Below are 20,600 nucleotides of genomic sequence, written 5' to 3'. Positions count from 1 at the left end.
TGATTTTCATATGGTGTAGTTTGTGACCTATATTTTTTACAGTAAATAGGACAGATCCAGTCAGATTTAAAATATATGGTAACTAGCCTCAAAGAGAAAGCTGGATATAAACTGTTATATATATACCAACTTCATTTAATACTTTACACTATAGAGATTTTTTTTACTGGAGAAGGAGTTTTAAAAAATGGGTATTCTGATGACAGCTATGGCCTAGGGGTATTGAAGACTTATCCTTACCTGCTGATCTTATAGCTTTGTTAGTTACGCAATTTAGTACCATAGAACAGAGAATTCACCTGGTTCATGTTGGAATCAAACTGTGGAGATTAAGCTGTTAGTATTATGCTGTAATCAATTAAATTAATGATAGGAAAAAGTGATGGAAGTGACAGAGAAAAGTGACAGAAAAAAAACTTTATGAAATTAATGTTTATCAACATTAATTTGTTTATCAACAAACAATTGTAAATACTTAATTCTTGTTTCAGTGTCTCCATTTTCATACGGTTCTGGATTGTATTTGGCCTGAAATCAGTTGTATGTATGACTATAGAATAGAAATATTTCAAAAGTACTCTAGGTAAACAAATGATGCAAATCTAAAATTACATTCTCAGGGCAAATGTAATTTACCCTTTCAAAAGAATTTTACCTGTTGTAAAGCTATGTGAGGATAAAATAGCATCATTATTAGCATTGATTGATTTATTGATGATACCTAATTTTCATAAGTAAAGACAATTAAAAACTAAGCATAAAAGAAAATAAAATAACATGCTTACTTGCTAATTTGCTCATAATAGTGTATAGGTTAACTTTGTGGGTATGCAAGTAATTTCTCTCTCTCTCTCTTTGTCTCTCTCTCTCTGTCTCCCCATGTATATACATATATATATATATACACACACCTTTCTGTCTCATCCCTAGAAGTGGAATGTTAGTCAGACCAAGATTCGCATCATCTCAACAATCATATTTATACTATTTGGCTGTGTACTCTTTGTGGCTCTGCCTGCGATCATATTCAAACACATAGAAGGCTGGAGTGCCCTGGACGCCATTTATTTTGTGGTTATCACTCTAACAACTATTGGATTTGGTGACTACGTTGCAGGTAAGCTTTTCCTGGCACCCATGTTACTCTTCTAACAGGGGTTTATCAGATAGATTTTTCACTTAAGTTTGTAACAAAACACAATGGCTGTATGAGTTTTCTAGGGCTGCCATACCTAAGTACCATAAAGTGGGTGGCTTTAAACAATGCAAATTCATTTTCTCACAGAAGTTGGAAATCAAGGTACCAGCAGGGCCATGATTTCTCTCAGACTCGGTAGAATTTTTCTTAGCCTCTTCCTAATTTCTGGTAGAGGTCATCAGTCCTTGGCGATTCTTGGCTTGCAGCTTTATCACTCCCATCTCTACCTCCTTCAACACATATTTTTCTTCTTGTGCCTCTCTGTCTCTGCAGCCAAATTCCCTTCTGCTTATAAGCATACCAGTCAAATTATATTATAGGCCCATCCTACCCAAGTATAACGTAACCACATCTTAACTAATTACATTTACAAGAGCCTTTTATTATTATTTATTTATTTATTTATTTAGTTTTGAGATAGAGTCTTGCTCTGTCACCCAGGCTGGAGTGCACTGGCACGATCTTGGCTCACTGCAACCTCTGCCTTCTGGGTTCGAGTGATTCTCCTGTCTCAGCCTCCTGAGTAGGTGGGATTACAGGCGTGTGCCACCAGGCCCAGCTAATTGATGTATTTTTAGGAGAGATGGGGTTTCACCATGTTGATCAGGCTGGTCTTGAACTCCTGAACTTAGGTGCCTCGGCCTCTGAAAGTGCTGGGATTACAGGCACAAGCCACTACACCTGGCCTAAGAATCTTATTACTATTATTTTTTTAAATATATATATTTTTATTATACTTTAAGTTCTAGGGTACATGTGCACAACGTGCAGGTTTGTTACATATGTATACATGTGCCATGTTGGTGTGCTGCACCCATTAACTCATCGTTTACATTAGATATATCTCCTAATGCTATCCCTCCCCCCTCCCCCACCCCACAACAGGCCCTGGTGTGTGATGTTGCCCTTCCTGTGTTTGTAACAAAACAAGTTTTCTCATTGTTCAATTCCTACCTATGAGTGAGAACAGGCAGTGTTTTGTTTTTTGTCCTTGCGATAGTTTGCTGAGAATGATGGTTTCCAGCTTCATCCATGTCCCTACAAAGGACATGAACTCATCCTCTTTTATGGCTGCCTAGTATTCCATGGTATATATGTGCCACATTTTCTTAATCCAGTCTATCATTGTTGGACATTTGGGTTGGTTCCAAGTCTTTGCTATTGTGAATAGTGCCACAATAAACATATGTGTGCATGTGTCTTTATAGCAGCATGATTTATAATCCTTTGGGTATATACCCAGTAATGGGATGGCTGGGTCAAACGGTATGTCTAGTTCTAGATCCCTGAGGAATCACCACACTGACTTCCACAATGGTTGAACTAGTTTACAGTCCCACCAACAGTGTACAAGTGTTACTATTTCTCCACATCCTCTCCAGCACCTGTTGTTTTCTGACTTTTGAATGATCGCCATTCTAACTGGTGTGAGATGGTATCTCGTTGTGGTTTTGATTTGCATTTCATGTGTCTTTTGGCTGCATAAATGTCTTCTTTTGAGAATTGTCTGTTCATATCCTTTGGCCACTTTTTGATGGGGTTGTTTGTTTTTTTCTTGTAAATTTGCTGGAGTTCATTGTAGATTCTGGATATTAGCCCTTTGTCAGATGAGTAGATTGCAAAAATTTTCTCCCATTCTGTAGGTTGCCTGTTCACTCTGATGGTAGTTTCTTTTGCTATGCAGAAGCTCTTTAGTTTAATTAGTCGCATTTGTCAATTTTGGCTTTGTTCCATTGCTTTTGGTGTTTTAGACATGAAGTCCTTACCCATGCCTATGTCCTCAATGGTATTGCCTAGGTTTTCTTCTAGGGTTTTTACGGTTTTAGGTCTAACATGTAAGTCTTTAATCCATCTTGAATTAATTTTTGTATAAGGTGTAAGGAAGGGATCCAGTTTCAGCTTTCTACATATGGCTAGCCAGTTTTCCCAGCACCATTTGTTAAATAGGGAATCCTTTCCCCATTGCTTGTTTTTGTCAGGTTTGTCAAAGATCAGATAGTTGTAGATGTGTGGTATTATTTCTGAGGGCTCTGTTCTGTTCCATTGGTCTCTATCTCTGTTTTGGTACCAGTACCATGCTGTTTTGGTTACTGTAGCCTTGTAGTATAGTTTGAAGTCAGGTAGCATGATGCCTCCAGCTTTGTTCTTTTGGCTTAGGATTGACTTGGCAATGCGGGCTCTTTTTTGGTTCCATATGAACTTTAAAGTAGTTTTTTCCAATTCTGTGAAGAAAGTCATTGGTAGCTTCATGGGGATGGCACTGAATCTATAAATTACCTTGGGCAGTATGGCCATTTTCATGACATTGATTCTTCCTATCCATGAGCATGGAATGTTCTTCCATTTGTTTGCATCCTCTTTTATTTTGTTGAGCAGTGGTTTGTCGTTCTCCTTGAAGAGGTCCTTCACATCCCTTGTAAGTTGGATTCCTAGGTATTTTATTCTCTTTGAAGCAATTGTGAATGGGAGTTCACTCATGATTTGGCTCTCTGTTTGTTATTGGTATATAAGAATGCTTGTGAGTTTTGCACATTGATTTTGTATCCTGAGACTTTGCTGAAGGTGCTTATCAGCTTAAGGAGATTTTGGGCTGACAATGGGGTTTTCTAGATATATAATCATGTCATCTGCAAACAGGGACAATTTGACTTCCTCTTTTCCTAATTGAATACCCTTTACTTCCTTGTCCTGATTGCCCTGGCCAGAACTTCCAACACTATGTTGAACAGGAGTGGTGAGAGAGGGCATCCTTGTCTTGTGCCAGTTTTCAAAGGAAATGCTTTCAGTTTTTGCCCATTCAGTATGATATTGACTGTGGGTTTGTCATAAATAGCTGTTATTATTTCGAGATACGTCCCATCAATACCTAATTTATTGAGAGTTTTTAGCATGAAGGGCTGTTTAATTTTGTCAAAGGCCTTTTCTGCATCTACTGAGATAATCAAGTTACATTCTGAGGTACTGGAGATTAGGACTTCAACATATCTTGGAGGACACAATTCAACCCATAACAGTGGCAAAGACAAATAGTGACTCTGTGACACTGGAGGTATACAGAAAGGTGGAGTTAAATATTTATTTTTATTTAATGAAGGGAATATAATCACTGGTTGTTCAGAATTTTACATTTCCATTCTAATTTTTGATACCAAATATCTGCCTCTGATTTTTTTTGTTTTGTTTAGCACATATTTTGACTTTTTTCTTAAATAATTTCAACTTTTATTTTAGATATGGTGGTACATGTGCAGGTTTGTTACCTGGGTATATTGTGTGATGTTGAGGTTTGGGGTAAGATTTATCCCATCACCCAGGTACCGAGCTTAGTACCCAATAGTTAGTTTTTCAACCCTTGCCCCCTTCCCTCCCTTCCCACTCTAGTGGTCCCCAGTGTCTGTTGTTGCTATCTTTATGTCCATGAATACACATTGTTTAGCTCCCACTTGTAAGTGAGAACATAGGGTATTTGGTTTTCTGTTCTTGCATTAATTCACTTAGGATAATGGTCTCCAGCTGCATCCATGTTGCTGCAAAGGACATGGTTTTATTCTCCTTTATGACTGCAAAGTATTCCATGGTATGTATATACCACATTTTCTTTACCTCATCCACCACTGATGGACACTTGGATTGATTCCATGCCTTGGCTATTGTGAATAGTGCTGTGATAAACATATGTGTGTATGTGACTTTTTGTTAGAAAGATTTCTTTTCCTTTGCATATATAGCCAGTAATGGGATTGCTGTGCTAAATGGTCGTTCTGTTTTAGTTCTTTGAGAAATCTCCAAACTGATTTCCATAGAGGCTGAACTAATTTTCATTCCCACCATCAGTGTGTAAGCATTCTCTTTTCTCCAGAGCCTTACCAGCATTATTATTTTTTGACTTTTTAATAATAGCCTTTCTGACTGCTATGAGATGATATCTCATTGTGGTTTTGACTTGCATTTCTCTGACGATTAGTGATGTGGGGCATCTTTTATATGTTTGTTAGCAACTTGTATGTCTTCTTTTGATAAGTGTCTGTTCATGCCCTTTGCCCACTTTTTTTTCTTCAACTTTTATTTTAAGTTCAGGGGTACATGTGCAGGACGTAAATGTTTGTTACAAAGGTAAATGTGTGCCACAGTAATTTGCTGCACAGATCAACCCATCACCTAGATCATCTATTAGCTATTCTTCCTGTTGCTTTCCCACCCCTGCACCCCTGACAGACCCCAGTGTGTGTTGTTCCCCCAATGTGTCCATGTGTTCTCATCGATCAGCTCCTACTTGTAAGTGAGAATATGCGGTGTTTGGTTTTCTGTTCTTGTGTTAATTTGCTGAGGATAATGGCTTCCAGCTCCAACCATGTCCCTGTAAAGGACATCATCCCATTCCTTTTTATGGCTTCATAGTATTCCATGGTATATATGTACCAGGTTTTCTTTATCCAGTCTATCATTGATGGGCATTTGGGTTGATTTCATGTCTTTGCTATTGTGAATAGTGCTGCAATGAACATATGTGTGCATGTATCTTTATAACAGAATGATTAATATTCCTTTGGGTATACACCTAGTAATGGGATTGCTGGGCCCAGTGGTATTTTTGGTTCTAGGTCTTTGAGGAATAATCACATTGTATTCTACAATGGTTGAACTAATTTACATTTCCACCAATGGTGTAAAAGCGTTTTTATTTCTCCACAGCCTCGGCAGCATCTGTTGTTTCTTAAATTTTTAATAATAGTCATTCTGACTGTCATGGGATGGTAGCTCATTGTGGTTTTGATTTGCATTTCTCTAATGATCATTGACGTTGAGTTTTTATTCATATGTTTCTTGGCCACATGAATGTCCTTTTGAGAAGTGTCTATTGATGTCTTTTGCCCACTTTTTAGTGCTTTGCCCACTTTTTAATTGTGTTGTTTTTTGGTGGTTGATTTGTTTAAATTCCTTTAAGATTCTCGATGTTAGACCTTTGTCAGATGCATAGGTTATAATTATTTTATCCAATTCTATAGGTTGTCTGTTTACTCTGTTGATAGTTTCTTTTGCTGTGCAGAAGCACTTTAGTTTAATTAGGTCCTATTTGTCAATTTTTGTTTTAGTTGAAATTGCTTTTGAGGACGTAGTCACAAATTCTTTCCCAAGGCTGATGTCCAGAATAGTGTTTCCTAAATTTTCTTCTAGGATTCTTATAGTTTGAGGTCTTACATTTAAATATTTAATCCATCTTGAGTTAATTTTTGTATATGGTGAAAGGTGGGGTCCAGTTTCATCCTTCTTTATATGCTAGCTAGCTATCCCAGCACCATTTATTGAATAGGGAATCCTTTCCTCACTGCTAATTTTTATTAACTTTGTCAAACATCACATGACTGTAGGTGTGTGGTTTTATTTCTGGGTTCTCTATTCTGCTCCACTGGCCCATATAATATATATATATATATTTTTTATTTTTTTTTGTAGCAGTACCATGCTGTTTTGGTTACTGTACCCTTGTAGTGTTGTTTGAAGTCGAGTAATGTGATGCCTCCAGCTTTTTTTTTTAGGATTACTTTGACTGTTCAGGCTCGTTTTTGGTTCTATATGAATTTTAGAAGAGCTTTTTCTAGCTTTGTGAAAAACGATATTGGTAGCTTAATAGAAATAGCATTGAATCTATAGATTGCTTTGGACAGTATGGTCCTTTTAAAAATATTGATTCTTTCAATCCATGAATATGGAATATTTCTCTATTTTTTGTGTTACCTATGATTTCTTTAAGCAGTGTTGTGTAGTTCTTGTAGAGATCTTTCACTTCCTTGGTTAGACGTATTCCTGTTTTTTTTGTGGCTATTATAAATGTGATTGTGTCCTTAATTTGGCTCTGATATTGAATGTTATTGGTGTATAAAAATGCTACTGATTTTTGTACATTGATTTTGTATCCTCAAATGTTACTGAAGTTGTTTATTACAGGAGCCTTTAGGCAGAATTTTTAAGGTTTTCTAAGTATAGAGTCATATTGTTAGTGAAGAAAGATAGTTTGACTTCTTCTTTTCGTATTTAGATGCTTTTATTTTTTTCTTTTGCCTGATTGCTCTGGCATGGACTCCCAGTAGTATGTTGAATAGGAGTGGTGAGAGTGGGCATCCTTACCTTCTTTCTGTTTTCAAGGGGAATGCTTCCAGTTTTTGCCCATGCAGTATGCTGTTGACTGTGGGTTTGCCATAGAGGGCTTTTATTATTTTGACATATGTTTCATCAATGCCTAATTTCTTGGGGATTTTTATAAGGAAGGGGTGTTATATTTTATTAAAAGCTTTTTCCACATCTATTGAGATGATCATATGGTTCTTGTTTTTAATTCCATTTATGTGGGAATCACATTTATTGATTTGTATATGGTGAACCAACCTTGCATTCTAGGAATGAAGTCTACCTGATCATGGTGAACTAACTTTTTGACGTGCTGTTGGACTCAGTTTGTTGAAGATTTTGCATCTACATTCATCAAGGATAATGGCCTATAGTTTTTCTTGTTATTGTGTCTTTTGCCATATTTTGTTATCAAAATGATGCTCGCTTCATAGAATGAGTTAGGGAGGAGTCACTCCTCTTCAATTTTTTGTAAAGAGTTTTACTAGGATTTGTACCAGCGCTTCTTTGTACGTCTGGTAGAATCTGAATGTGAATCAACCTAGTCCAGGGATTCCTTTGGTTGGTAGATTTTTTTTTATTACTGATTCCATTTTGGAAGTCAATATTGGTCTGTTCAGGGTTTTAATTTCTTTCTGATTCAATCTTGGGAGATTGTGTGTTTATGGGAATTTATTTCCTCTCTATTTTTTAATATGCATGCATAGAAATGTTCATGGTGGTCTCTGAGAATCTTTTGTACTTCTGTGGGACCAGTTGTAATGTTACCTTTGTCATTTCTGATTGTGCTTATTTGGATCTTCTCTCATTTTTTTCCTTGTTAATCTAGCTAACTGTCTATTGATCTTGCTTATCCTTTCAAAGAACTAACCTTTGGTGTTATTATTTGCATGGATTTTTGAGTCTCAATTTCATTCAGTTTTGCTCTGATTTTATTCTTTTATTTTTTGTCTGTTCTAACTTTAGTCACCTCTGCTAGCTTTGGAGTTAGTTTCTTCTTGTTTGTCTAGTTCCTTTAGGTGTGATGTTAGATCTTTAATTTGAGATCTTTCTAACTTTTTGAGGTAGGCATTTGGCAATATAAACTTCTCTCTTAACATTGCTTTTGCTGTATATTGTATATTGTGTTTCTGTTTTCATTTATCACAAATAATTTTTTTAATTTCTAGTTTAATTTTCTTGTTTACTCAACATTCATTCAGGAGCAAGTTGTTTAATTTCTGTAAAATTGTGTGGTTTTGAGAGATCTTCTTGGTATTGACTTCTATTGTTATTCCACTGTAGTCTGAGAGTATGGTTGGTACGCTTTTAATTTTTTTGAATTTATTGAGATTTGCTTTATGGCTGAGCATGTGGTTGATCTTGAAATATGTTCCATGTGCAGATGAGAAAAATGTATATTCTGTGGTTGATGGATGGAGTATTCTGTAGATGTCTGTTAGGTCCATTTGGTCAAGTGTTGAATTTAAGCCCAGAACTTCTTAGTTTTCTGCCTTGATGATCTTTCTAATGCTGTCAGTGCCGTGTTGAGGTCCCTCCCTCTTATATGGCTAGCTGAGTCTTTTCATAGGTCTGGAAGTGCCTGTTTTATGAATCTGGGTGGTCTAATGTTGGGTGCATAAATATTTAGGATAGTTAAGTCTTCTTGTTGAATTCAACCTCTTATCCTTATGTAATACCTTACTTTGTCCTTTTTTACTGTTGTTGGCTTAAAGTCTGTTTTATCTGATATAAATCAGTGACCTGTACTCTTTTTCGTGTTCTGTTTGTGTGATAGATCTTTCTTCAACCCTTTGCTTTGAGCCTAAGGATGTCTTTATCTGTGAGATGGGTCTCTTGAAGTCAGCAGATGGATAGGTCTTGGATTGTGTTTCCAACTTGTCACTCTGTGCCTTTTAAGTGAGGGCATTTAGACCATTTACATTCAAGGTTAATATTGATATGTTAGGTTTTGATCTGATTATGTAGTTGGTAATTGGTTGCTTTGTAGTTTCTACTTTGTGGTTGCTTTATAAGCTCTGTGGGCTATGTACTTAAGTGTGTTTTTGTGGTAGCAGATATCATTTCTTTTTTCCATGTTTAGAACTCCCTTAAGTATCTCCTGCAAGGTTAATGTAGTGGTAACAAATTCCCTTAATGCTTGCTTGTTTGGAAAAAATATTTTATTTCTTCTTTACTTCTGAAGCTTAGGTTGGTGGAATATAAAATTATTGGTTGAAATTTCTTTTCTTTAAAAATACTGAAAAAAAACCTCCATCTCTCCTGGCTTGTCAGGTTTGTGCTGAGAAATCCACTATTAGTGTGATGGTGTTCCCCTTATATATGATTTGACCTTTGTCTGTAGCTCCCTTTAAGATCTTTTCTTTAGCATTGACCTCAGGCAGTCTGGTGACTATGTGCTTTGGTGATGTTTGTTTTGTATAGTATCTCACAGGTGTTCTCTGGATTTCTTGTATCTGAATGTCACCTCTCTAGCAAGATTAGGGAAATATTATTGAATTATTCCTTCAGATATGTTTTCCAGGTTGTTTTCTTTATCTCTGTCTCTCTCGGGAATGCCAATAATTTTTTTAGATTTTGCCACTTTACACAAGCCTGCATTTCTGAAAGACTTTCTTTACTTCTTAAAATTCTTTTTTCTTTATTTTTGTCTGACTGTTAGTTCAAAAGGTTAGAGTTCAAGCTCTGAAATTCTTTCTTCTCTTTGGTCCAGTCTGTTGATAGAGCTTTCAGTTTTATTTTGAAATTCCTTAAGTGAGTTTTCCAATTTCAGAAGCTCTGATTGATTTATTTTAAGATGTTTATCTCTTATACTTCCTAGATTGCTTTAGAAGTTTCTTTGTGTTGATTTTCAACTGTGTACTGGCTTTTGTTAAGCTTCCTTGCAATCCATGCTTTGAATTCTTTATCTGTCATTTCTGAGTTTCCATTTTGGTTTGGGGCCATTGCTGGGTAGCTATTGTGATCCTTTGGTGGTGTCACTACATTCAGATTTTTTCATGGTGCCAGAATTCTTGCCCTGGTTCTTTCTCATCTGGAGACACTGCCACTTCTAATTATTGTAATTATTTTTATATGAATAGCATATTTTTGTTTTTCTTTCTTTACCTATAATATTACTATGTTCCTCTTTTCTTTCTTCCTCTCCCCTGCTTTTTACATGGGGTGTGACTGTAGAGAATGCTGGGCAGGGTATTTTGACTTTGCTTCTATAGCCCTATGTACTTCTCTCAGCAGGTTTTATCTTGAGCTATGCTGTCAACTTACAAGCCAGTAGATTGCACTTATGGGTAAGAGCCAGCTGTGGCCAGTGAGGCTGGGTATGTACTTAATCCTTGTTTAATGGGAATATCTTTCTGTTGCATAAGGCAATGGGCTGATTTTTGGATTGCTCAGTGTTTTGAGCTCTCTGCTCAGGCTAGGGGAGGCCAAGATAGGCAGGGCTGGGCTTGGTAGGTTTGCTTACAGGTCCCCTGATGGCAGGTACAGGCACCAGCACTGAGGGAGAATCCAGTGCATGGCCACTGAGTGTCCAGAAGTGTGCCTAAGCATGGAGCTGGGGAACTCCTTGACCCCATGTTCTCTATACAGGGATGGGGGAGATATAAACTCTTAATCCAAGAGAGTAGTTGCTCCAGATGCCTGGAGATCTACCTGGGCATGCAGCAGAGAGTGCCCCCCTGCACCAAGATCTCTTCAAAGGAGGGGTGGGATGACTCAGGCTGCTGAACTAGGCAAACAGATGCTCTGAATGCCTGGAGATCTGCCTGGGTGTGAAGCAGAGAGGGCCCCGCTGCACCATGATCTATGCACAGGAAGGGTGGAGCTGGATCAGCTGCTGATCCAGGTGAGGAGGTGCTCCAAATGCCTGGAGCTCTGCCTAGGGTTGGAGTGGAGAGGGGTTTACTGCACAACAATCTGTGTCCAGGAAGGGTTGGGCAGCTTAGGCTGCCGAGCCAGGGAAGTGGGTGTTCTGAATGCCTGGAGTTCTCCCTGGGGTTTCAGTGGAAAGGGCCCACTGCACTACAGTCTCAGGGCAGCATCCTGGGCACTCAGTAACGACACATACAGATTGGTACCAGGGCACCACTCTGCCCCTGCCTGCAAGTCTCCTTGCCCAAGAGAAACTGCAGCAGCAGCAGCTCTCCCCACCCTACCCAGGCCTGTGATGGAGGAGAGCACAATTCCAGCACCTACTGCTGAGGCACTTTCCACAGTTTTGGCTGTGGAAGCTCCTACCCCACTCCAGAGCAAGTACTCCAGTCTCTGGCCTGAGACTAAAATCCTGTGCGGGCACGCTACTAGGTCACCACAGAATTGTTGACTTTATGTTTGTCCAGATTAAAAATGGCCTCCTGCTCTCTGTCCCAGGTCTGGGAAAATGTCTGCAGCTTTTCCCAGTGTCTTTCCCTCACCGCATTTCCAAGCTCTCCCCAAGTTAGTTCCAGGGCTTGGGAGAAACAACCTTTCTCCCTTGGCCTGGGTTGCTTGGATCCCAGTGGAAGGTGAGTCTCAGAGGGAGGCTATCTGCCTCTCTCACGTCCTGAGGGTTCACTCATTTTTATCAGCCAGATGCTGTCATGGGGGCTGTTTGCCCATGTTCTCCTCCCCAGGTTCTGGGGTTTCCTACATGATTCCAGTGAATTCTCATTTTCCTTCTTGAATTAAAGCTTACAGGGTTGATCTTTATGCACTGTCTTGCTATTTTCAAGTGGCTGAAGCACACTAAAAGCCATTAATCATTTTTTCCATCTTGGGGAAAAAAATGAATCTATTATTATTATTTTTAGTGGCACAAGAATTCAGGTTTAACTTATCTTTGCCCTTTCTACTTAGGCTCTTTTCTGCCTTAGTTTTAAAAACAGCTGCAAACTTCAGAAGAAGTTCTTGGCTACGTAAAATATTTTTTTCTCTAAGATATTTACCCATTTAATTTTCAATCTTAGCACAGCATTTTTTAACTTAACCTAAAATAGGTCATGTAGACCTAAAGTGTCTACGTTTTTCTACTAAAATTTTAAAAACTTTTCCTTTTCTATATGTGTTATTTCAACTGCCATTTGCTTTATTGTTGTATCTGTAAGGTCCTATGTGCCTATTAGTTCAGTTCTCTTTTTCCCAATTATATTTCCCACTATTATTATTGTTCTAACTCCAATTTTAAGTAAAATACAATAATGGTAAAAGCAAGTGTGCTAATCTATTATGGATCATTTTTACCAGGTACCACAAATCTAAACCATTCTCTTAAAAAATTCAATTTGAAGTATTAAAAAACATGGTAAAAATTAGAGTAGGAATGTGTTATTAAAATTCTCAGAATAACCTCATTAGCCTAATTTAGTTTTAAGAGAGTTTTATACTTTTTGGCTGTTTACTGTTCTTCATTGACGCAAATTTCTTACTTAAATATATTTAGAACAGAAAATACTTTCTGAAGTTCTGTGAGATCTCAGAGAGGGCTAATATTTATCTGTTTCTATCGATTTGTTAATTAAGGTTCAACCAGGCAAAGCCGCTAATATCCATGAAGATGGGGACACTTTTATGAACAAAGCTTTGCTTTTGGTCAAAAATACAGTGTACACCTCTCTGTACACTGTAGATGTACAGAGGACATCTACAGTGTAGATGTACCAGTGTACGTCCTCTCTGGATGAGGACCCTGGGAAAGGAGGGTGCATCACTCTGCTGAAGATCTTTTAGTTTCATAATTAGCGGAATGTGGGAAGGAGAATTTGAGACATTTCTAACTCCATATAAGATAAGCTTGTGTCCTGAAACACTCATTTTTCTACCTCTTATTCAAGGTGTATAACTGGCTTAAGTAGAAATGGAAAGTTTGTTATTACAGGAGAAAGTGAGACATAGTGATGATAACAAAAATATACTTGTGATGCATTAATCTTAGGCTGTCTTATCACTTTTTAAATATAACTAACAAGGCCTTATAGCAACTGTGGAATATATAGGTATTATGTGACACATTTTATATATTCAGGCCTGACATCGTATTGTATGTGGTTGTATTAGTCCATTCTCACGCTGCTAATAAAAACATACCTGAGACTGGGTAATTTATAAAGGAAAGAGGTTTAATAGACTCATAGTTCAGCATGGTTGGGGAGGCCTCAGGAAACTTACAATCATAGCAGAAGGGGAAGCAAACATGTCCTTCTTCACATAGTGACAGGGAGAAGAAGAATGAGAATCAAGTGAAGGGGGAAGCCCCTTATAAAACCACCAGATTTCATGAGAACTTACTCAGTATCATGAGAATAGCATGGGGGAAACCACTCATATGATTCAATTACCTCCCATGGGGTCCCTCTCATGACAGGTGGGGATTATGGGAACTACAATTCAAGATGAGATTTGGGTGAGAACACAGCCCAAACCATATCAGTGTTGTTTTAAACAACAGTGTCAATTCAGTATGTGGCCCTCATGACCTGAGACCAAAAAAAATACAAAAAGTATGAATAAAAATGAACGTGGGTGGAGTCCTAAACAATATTATATTTGTGACCATTGTATAAACCAGCTTAGGAAAAAAATATTTTTCTTTATGGTTTTGTATAAGATGAAAAATTCAGAGTCATGGCATAGTATCATAGGAGAATAGGAGAATGATAGCTGTGTGCTAATAAGAATAATAAAATAAACAACTTTATTTTTACTAGCTTTTATTCTATTGTTACCCATCTTCAAATCTGTTACTTTAATTTTATTTTTATTTGACAGAGGAAATAATACAAACTTGTAGAAATATACGTTGATTATAATTAGCATAAGAATTTGATATGATTAATATGACAGATGCTGAGTAAGATAAATTGACACTATTTTTGCTGATTCATTGCTATCTCCTTAACTTATATATTTTTGTGGCTGTGTTGGTCTTTGTGAAGCTATGATACCCTGTTTCTAGTACTGTAATCTTTACATTTCAGGTTCTTGTGTCCAGGGAGTGTTTTTGGAATGAGAATGTGGATTGGGGGGCAGATGTGGCAACGGCTGGGTAGCAGATGTGTGCCCTTTGCGAGAGTCTTTGGAAAAACAGAAATTGTGAATTTTTTTAAAGGATCTTGGAAAAGAATTGCCTCATATAGTCCAATAGAGTACACAAAATTAGACTTTGCTTCTGGGTACCTTATGACTGTAAAATTAGCTATTGAGTTTCCCATCTGGGAAATATCAATTATTTACTGTTTAGAACTTTCCCTCTTGCTATTAGATGTCCTAAAGACGGTGTTCTCACTTAATTTTGCTATTTTGCCAGGGAAAAGCAAGAGGAATTGCTCTAACTTGAACCTCCTCATCTTTCTATTGGGCTATAAATCTCATAAGGAAACAAAGACGTCCCTTGCATAATGCACACTTAATATTTGATGTCAATCTGCAAAACCTGCAAAATCTGCTCTGAGGAGGATCAGGGTTCAGCTACATTGTTATATTGAGCTTTTCCGAAGGCAACTTAAAGAATGTATTCTTCAAACTGTGGTGTTATTAAAGGAAAAGAAGTATATTTTGGAAAGTGATTTATAAATGTTTAGGATACAGATTGTAATAGATCTGTATTTCTTAACATCAGTATAATTATTAGAAGCGTCTTAAGAACAAGTGATGATGGGGTGGTTTAGACCAGAACTCTGAAATAGTGCTTGTCCCCAGGGAATGAGCAAGAAAAGTAGATTTTCTACGATAAGAGAACATGACGATTAGGCTGGGTGTGGTGGCAAAATGGCAGACTTGAGAGGCCAAGGCAGGAAGATCACTTGTGGCCAGAAGTTCAAGACCAGCCTGGGCAACATAGTGAGACTCTTGTCTCTACAAAAATTTTTAAAAATTAGCTGTACATGGTGGCATGCACCTACAGTCCTAGCTATTTGGGAGGCTGAGGTGGGAGGAGCTCTTGCTGCAGCGAGCTATGAAGGTGCCACTGCACTCCATCCTGGGCAACAGGGCGAGGCCCCATCTTGAAAAAAAAGAAAATATTTCTTTTTCTATGTATTTCTAAATCTCATTACTTCTTCACTTTTTATTTTTATATATCATAATACTTATAGTAGAGCATGATACATTTCTAATTCATAAGTAATGTGCAATACTTCACCACTTATCACTGTGAGTGATGAATCAAAAGCATTTAGAGATCACCGGCGCAGATAAATAGGCAGTGCTCAGGTGTCTCTGTGTATGTGACTGAATATAGGAATTCAGCATTTAGTACTTTCTCTACAGGAAGAGATCTCCCAGAAAATTTTAACTTCATATTTATTTATGCAGAGAACATGTTTCAGTGACTGGTTACCTTAGTGATTGGTATCTGTCTGCTCCTTCCCGATGGCACTTTCTGTTCTCTCTCAGTGCTCAGTGTTCTGGGGCTAAAAAGCATTTGGGAGGCCACAGAATCTGTAGACACTTTTATTTGACATATTAGTAAGCAGACCCCTGTTGCTAAGAGTGGCAAGTGCAGAGTAATTCTTCCCAAAAGGTGAGAAGAGAGAAAGGAAATTATTTTGCAAAGTGTTACTTACTTAATTTTATTTTATCTTTTTATTTTTATTTTCTGAGACAGAGTCTCACTCTGTAGCCCAGGCTGGAGTGCAGTGGTGTGATCGTGGCTCACTGCAGCCTCGACATTCTGGGCTCAAGTAATTCTCTTGCCTCAGCCTCCCAAGTTGCTGGGACCACAGGTACATGCCACCATACCCAGCTAATTTTCTGTGTTTTTTGTAGAGATGGGATCTCCCTTGTTGCCCATGCTGGTCTTGAACTCCTGGGCTCAAGTGAACTTTCTGCCTTGGCTGCCCAAATTGCTGGGATTTTAAAAGCATCAATAATGATGTATAATAAAATTTGTATAGATAAGTTAAAGTTAATGGCAAAATTGTATGTGAGAATTAGTGTTGATTCCCTACGTTCTGTTTCCTAACTTTCGTCATTTTATTTTTCATTTGGCTGGACGTCTGGGGTGATAAGTTGTTAAGTCATGCTTGCCTTCCTGAGAGCTAAATCAACTTTTCTCTTTCTTCATTAAAATCTAAGAAGTCTTATTAATTATATAGTAATGTATGAATGCTTGCTTTTTTACAACTTGTCTTCTTTTACAGAGATCCAAGACTTAAAAAAAAAAAAAAAACATAAAGTGTTACTTAGTGATTCTTCAAAATTAGAGAAAAGTGAAATAATTACCCAACCTAACACAATTAAAATTCCTTTTCAAGGCTGGTATCTCCTTTAATATAAACCCTTAGGGTGTATACTTTAAAGGGGTCATACGAGCCAGTGAATTCATTTCCACAGCTTGTTTAGAAGCTGCCCAGTGAAGTCCTTAAAAACACTCCTTTTCAGAATTACAGGAATTCGAGGTTGCAGTGAACTATGATTGAGCCACAGCTCTCTAGCCTGGGTGACAAAGCAAAACCCTGTCTCAAAAATTTTTAAAAAAAAAAGAGGAAAGAAAGAAAAAAAGTACTCCTTTTCATAAACCTGAGGTTAATATTTTGTAAAGGGTAATGTGAAAGAGTGAAACAGCCAGAGAATAATTTACAGTTTCACAAAGCAGTGTCCTCACATTACCTAGTTTTCTAATAAAATCCAAAAGTTCTAGGCAAAAATCCAGATGTTCTAAGAAATCCTCATGATTAATATTCTGAAAACACATATTCCATCTGAGCATGAATTTATTTAACCATCCAAATACATCATCATGGAATTCTGATCAGTGAAATTGAGTATGTTTGGTTAAATAATGAAATTTTCTTCATCACACATGTAGTTTTGAATGCTTACTAGGTCAATCAGGCTTCATGCTTAGTACCTTGTGCTCCCTCATATAGAGGTGTAATACAGTTTGGGACTTTCCCAGGTAAAATTTTTCCTCTTCTGACATATTTACCTTTACTACATTTTTATAGTTTTTCACAGTGTTATAATCATTTGCCATCACATTTTTTACTTGGGAAGCACACATTTGTATGTCTCATACGGTAAGGACTCAGTTTTCTTGGAATTACATTTTCAAAGTCATTATTGGAAATGTAATTTTTAGTAACCAAACTATTTGCTTTCCTGTATAACTGAAATTATGACTCATTCGGTGGAGTGCTCAGAGCTTGCTCAATTTAAGAGAATTTTATTATGAAAACATAAATCTCTTTAAAAACCATGGCATGTTTCTCCCCTAACCCCCAAGCAGTTAGTTCAAGTAGAGACCCTCTAGAAAACAGCACCTTGTGTTGACTAAGAGTTTTGCAACCATGTCAAAGGCCAGGTATTAAAATTGCTGTTGTTGAGCTGATAACTGAGTAGAAATTTGCCAGGAATTTAACAGATAACAAGGAAAGTACCTGATAAAGAGTGAGATCTGTTGAAGAGCAGTCATTACCACCATCACAATGGCTCAGAAAAATTGCTTTGTTTGGAAAAGGAGGCTTTGTGTGACTGCTAGGGAGATGTTTTATATTCATTGGTCATTTGCTTGTTTAGTTGTTTAATGGACACATATTGTATATTAGATACTGTGCTTAGCACTTAGTGACAATAATTGCTCTAGTTCCTGTTCCTGTGAGACAGAATGTATGAAATCCAGGAGCAACAATTAAGTAGGGAATCTTTTTCTCTTCCTGGTATTTGCTCTGTTTTATAATACAGGAAAATTCTATAGAGGGTTTAGTCACTCCCTGATTTAACTCGTGACTCTCAGAGAACTCACAACACAAATAGTGGCCATCTGCATGATTAAATAAGTGGGATTTGACTCAAATGGTTCAGAAGTCTTAGGGGCTGTGGATAAACCAAAAAGTAAATTTTAGGGTTCTGAATGGATATATAGAAGTATTGTAAAAATGTGGAGAAAAATTGAGGAGAAAAGCATTCAGTGATTGATAATTACGGCTTTGTGGGGCAGGAAGTAAATTGTACTACATTCCATGAAAAATATTCCAAATTGTTCTAGATTGAGATTTAAAGATAATTTCTAAGAATAACAATTGGGTACATCTATATACTGTTCCATCTTTATAAAGGATGAGTGAGTGACATCATGTGTTGATTTTTCTTTCTTTATGATCATGAGACTGCTGTTCTCATGGCAGTTTTCCCAATTTAAGAGCAAGTACCTAGAGGGACATGGACAACTTCTTGAATGCTAAAATTTAAAATCCCCAAATATAAGTTCAAATGACACCTTTTTTGGCATTCTGGTTTTCTGACTCAATGGCATATGAAAAGTTTAGTTTAGTAGGTAAGCTATTGTTTAATACTGAAGCCATATTTCCATTTGTTAAAAAGAAAATAGGATTTATAACATCATTAAAAGGGGTTCTCAGTCCTTGAAGCAGTGAGAAACACCTTATTTAGTTAAATTACTTAACAACACAATAAGATATACTAAAACAGAAATTAAGATTTTCCCTCCTTCATATTAAGACAGGATAGCTTTAATTAATAAAAGTAAAGTCAAACAAACCCCTCAAAATTAAAATCCCTGTTTGATATTTAAGCTAAAATACTTACAGGCCCATTTAAAGGAATGATCCCCACTTTCTTTAAAATGGAGTTATATATCTACGTTTATATTCTATAACAGATATGCCATTTTAGAAAAACAGAAGAGGTGTATGGAACTGATAACTTAGTCCGGAGTGGCTAGGTTATCATTTAAAACCAGGGTATATCTTTTTTCTTTCTTCATAAATATTTTGTCATTCAGAAAAAATTCACAGAAAAAGAAAATTATGTTTAAGTGAGAGGGGATGTTGTATGCCCAAGTTCTTTAGCATGGAAGAGGGCCGGTGGCTGGGAACTGCTTGAGAGGGGACAGAGCAAGGTAAGGAGGCTCTTGGTGCAATGATGCTTGTCTTCAGACCCATATGGTTTCTAGGTGAGAACCTTGAGGAGAAGAGGTACGCCTTGTGCAATTTAGTGTTTCCTGCCTTAGCTAAGTACTTCCCAGGCAGTATGAGCAAAGTAGCTTGGTGGATAAATGATAAGAAGGACAGTAGGTGACATCATAGGTGACATGGACCACTGGGTTCAATGAAGGAGCCTGTGTTTTGGAACTATTCAGACACCTCTGTTGAACTCTAGCTCTGCTACCCCTTTCTTGGGTGGCCAGACATATGTTATTTTCTCTACTGAGATTGTGATATCCCTATTTTAAATGGGGATACTTACTGTTGGGATTTCAAGGAGCCAATACAAACTGGTCTTTCATTCCTGAGTTCCAAACAGACCATAAGAGTGATGGCAATTGGATCATCAGCTTTATTGCTGCAAAAAGAAGCTGGCAATGTGACTTAATTCTATGGCCCCATGGTCTTAATAATAGCCCTGCCCTAAGTCAGTGGAAGTGTGAAGCATGAGAATGCAACTCCCCTCAACACCTACCCACAGGGCATTAGGATTGAATGATTTCATTTATGGAGGTAATCAGTAAGTCTTCCTTCTCATCCCACTCTTCCAATCTGATTTTGAATGTTCTGTAAATCAGTGGAAATGAGCATATTAACTGGGTTAGGCAGGGTTTATGGAGCCAATTTTCTTTCTTTCCTTTTTTTTTTTTTTTTTTTTAAGTCTTCTAGGGGCCAGGCATGGCGGCTCATGCCTGTAATCCTAGTACTTTGGGAGGCCAAGGCATGCAGATCACTTGAGGTTAGGAGTTCGAGACCAGCCTTACCAACGTGGTGAAACCCTGTCTCTACTAAAAATACAAAAATTCGTCAGGCGTGGTGGCAGGTGCCTGTATTCCCAGCTTCTCGAGAAGCTGAGGCAGGAGAATCGCTTGAATCTGGGAGGTAGAAGTTGCAGTGAACCAAAACACACCACTGCACTCTTGCCTGGGTGACAGAGTGAGGCTGCGTCTCAAAAAAAAAAAAAAAAGCCTTCTAAAAGGTATCTGCCATGGCCTCATGGGTTGTTCTGTTGCCTAATCAATGATTCTTTGGAGCCAGCTAGAATAGGGCTTTCTTAATGCTGGGTAGAGGGACTGTTTCCAGCAAATGTTTAGGAAACCTGCTTTGTGGAGATAATGGTTTTCTAGCAATAATACCAGCCTGAACTTTCCTGAGCTATATTTTTTGTAGTTTAATCTTCTAGATTGGATTAGGCTCTGACTGAGTTCCTTACACAAGCGTTAAGGGCAAGGGATCCGGAGAGAGATTGCACCATCTAAAAGCTGTCACATGTCATATAAGAATGTCAGGATGAGTAGACTTATTTTAACTACTTGGAAAAGTTTATAAGATTCCCAAAACCTTTATACCTCCAC

The 20,600-nt window shown here is 37.5% G+C and overlaps 1 protein-coding gene across 2 annotated transcripts in view; it reads left to right on the top strand.

Annotated features, from left to right (window-relative positions):
* Positions 1-20,600, top strand: part of KCNK2 (potassium two pore domain channel subfamily K member 2) — a 154,573-nt gene that overhangs the window by 90,290 nt on the left and 43,683 nt on the right. For both annotated transcript variants that reach the window (XM_003265111.3, XM_003265110.3), the window contains exon 5: positions 931-1,117. In XM_003265111.3, the coding sequence (XP_003265159.1) occupies positions 931-1,117 (187 nt within the window). The remainder of the gene's footprint in view (positions 1-930; positions 1,118-20,600) is intronic.

This window comes from Nomascus leucogenys, chromosome 5 (genome assembly GCF_006542625.1).
Source record: "Nomascus leucogenys isolate Asia chromosome 5, Asia_NLE_v1, whole genome shotgun sequence".
NCBI classification, from domain to species: Eukaryota; Metazoa; Chordata; class Mammalia; order Primates; family Hylobatidae; genus Nomascus; species Nomascus leucogenys.
The sequence above is the reverse complement of the archived record's forward strand: the minus strand, read 5'-3'. Positions and strand labels throughout refer to the sequence as shown.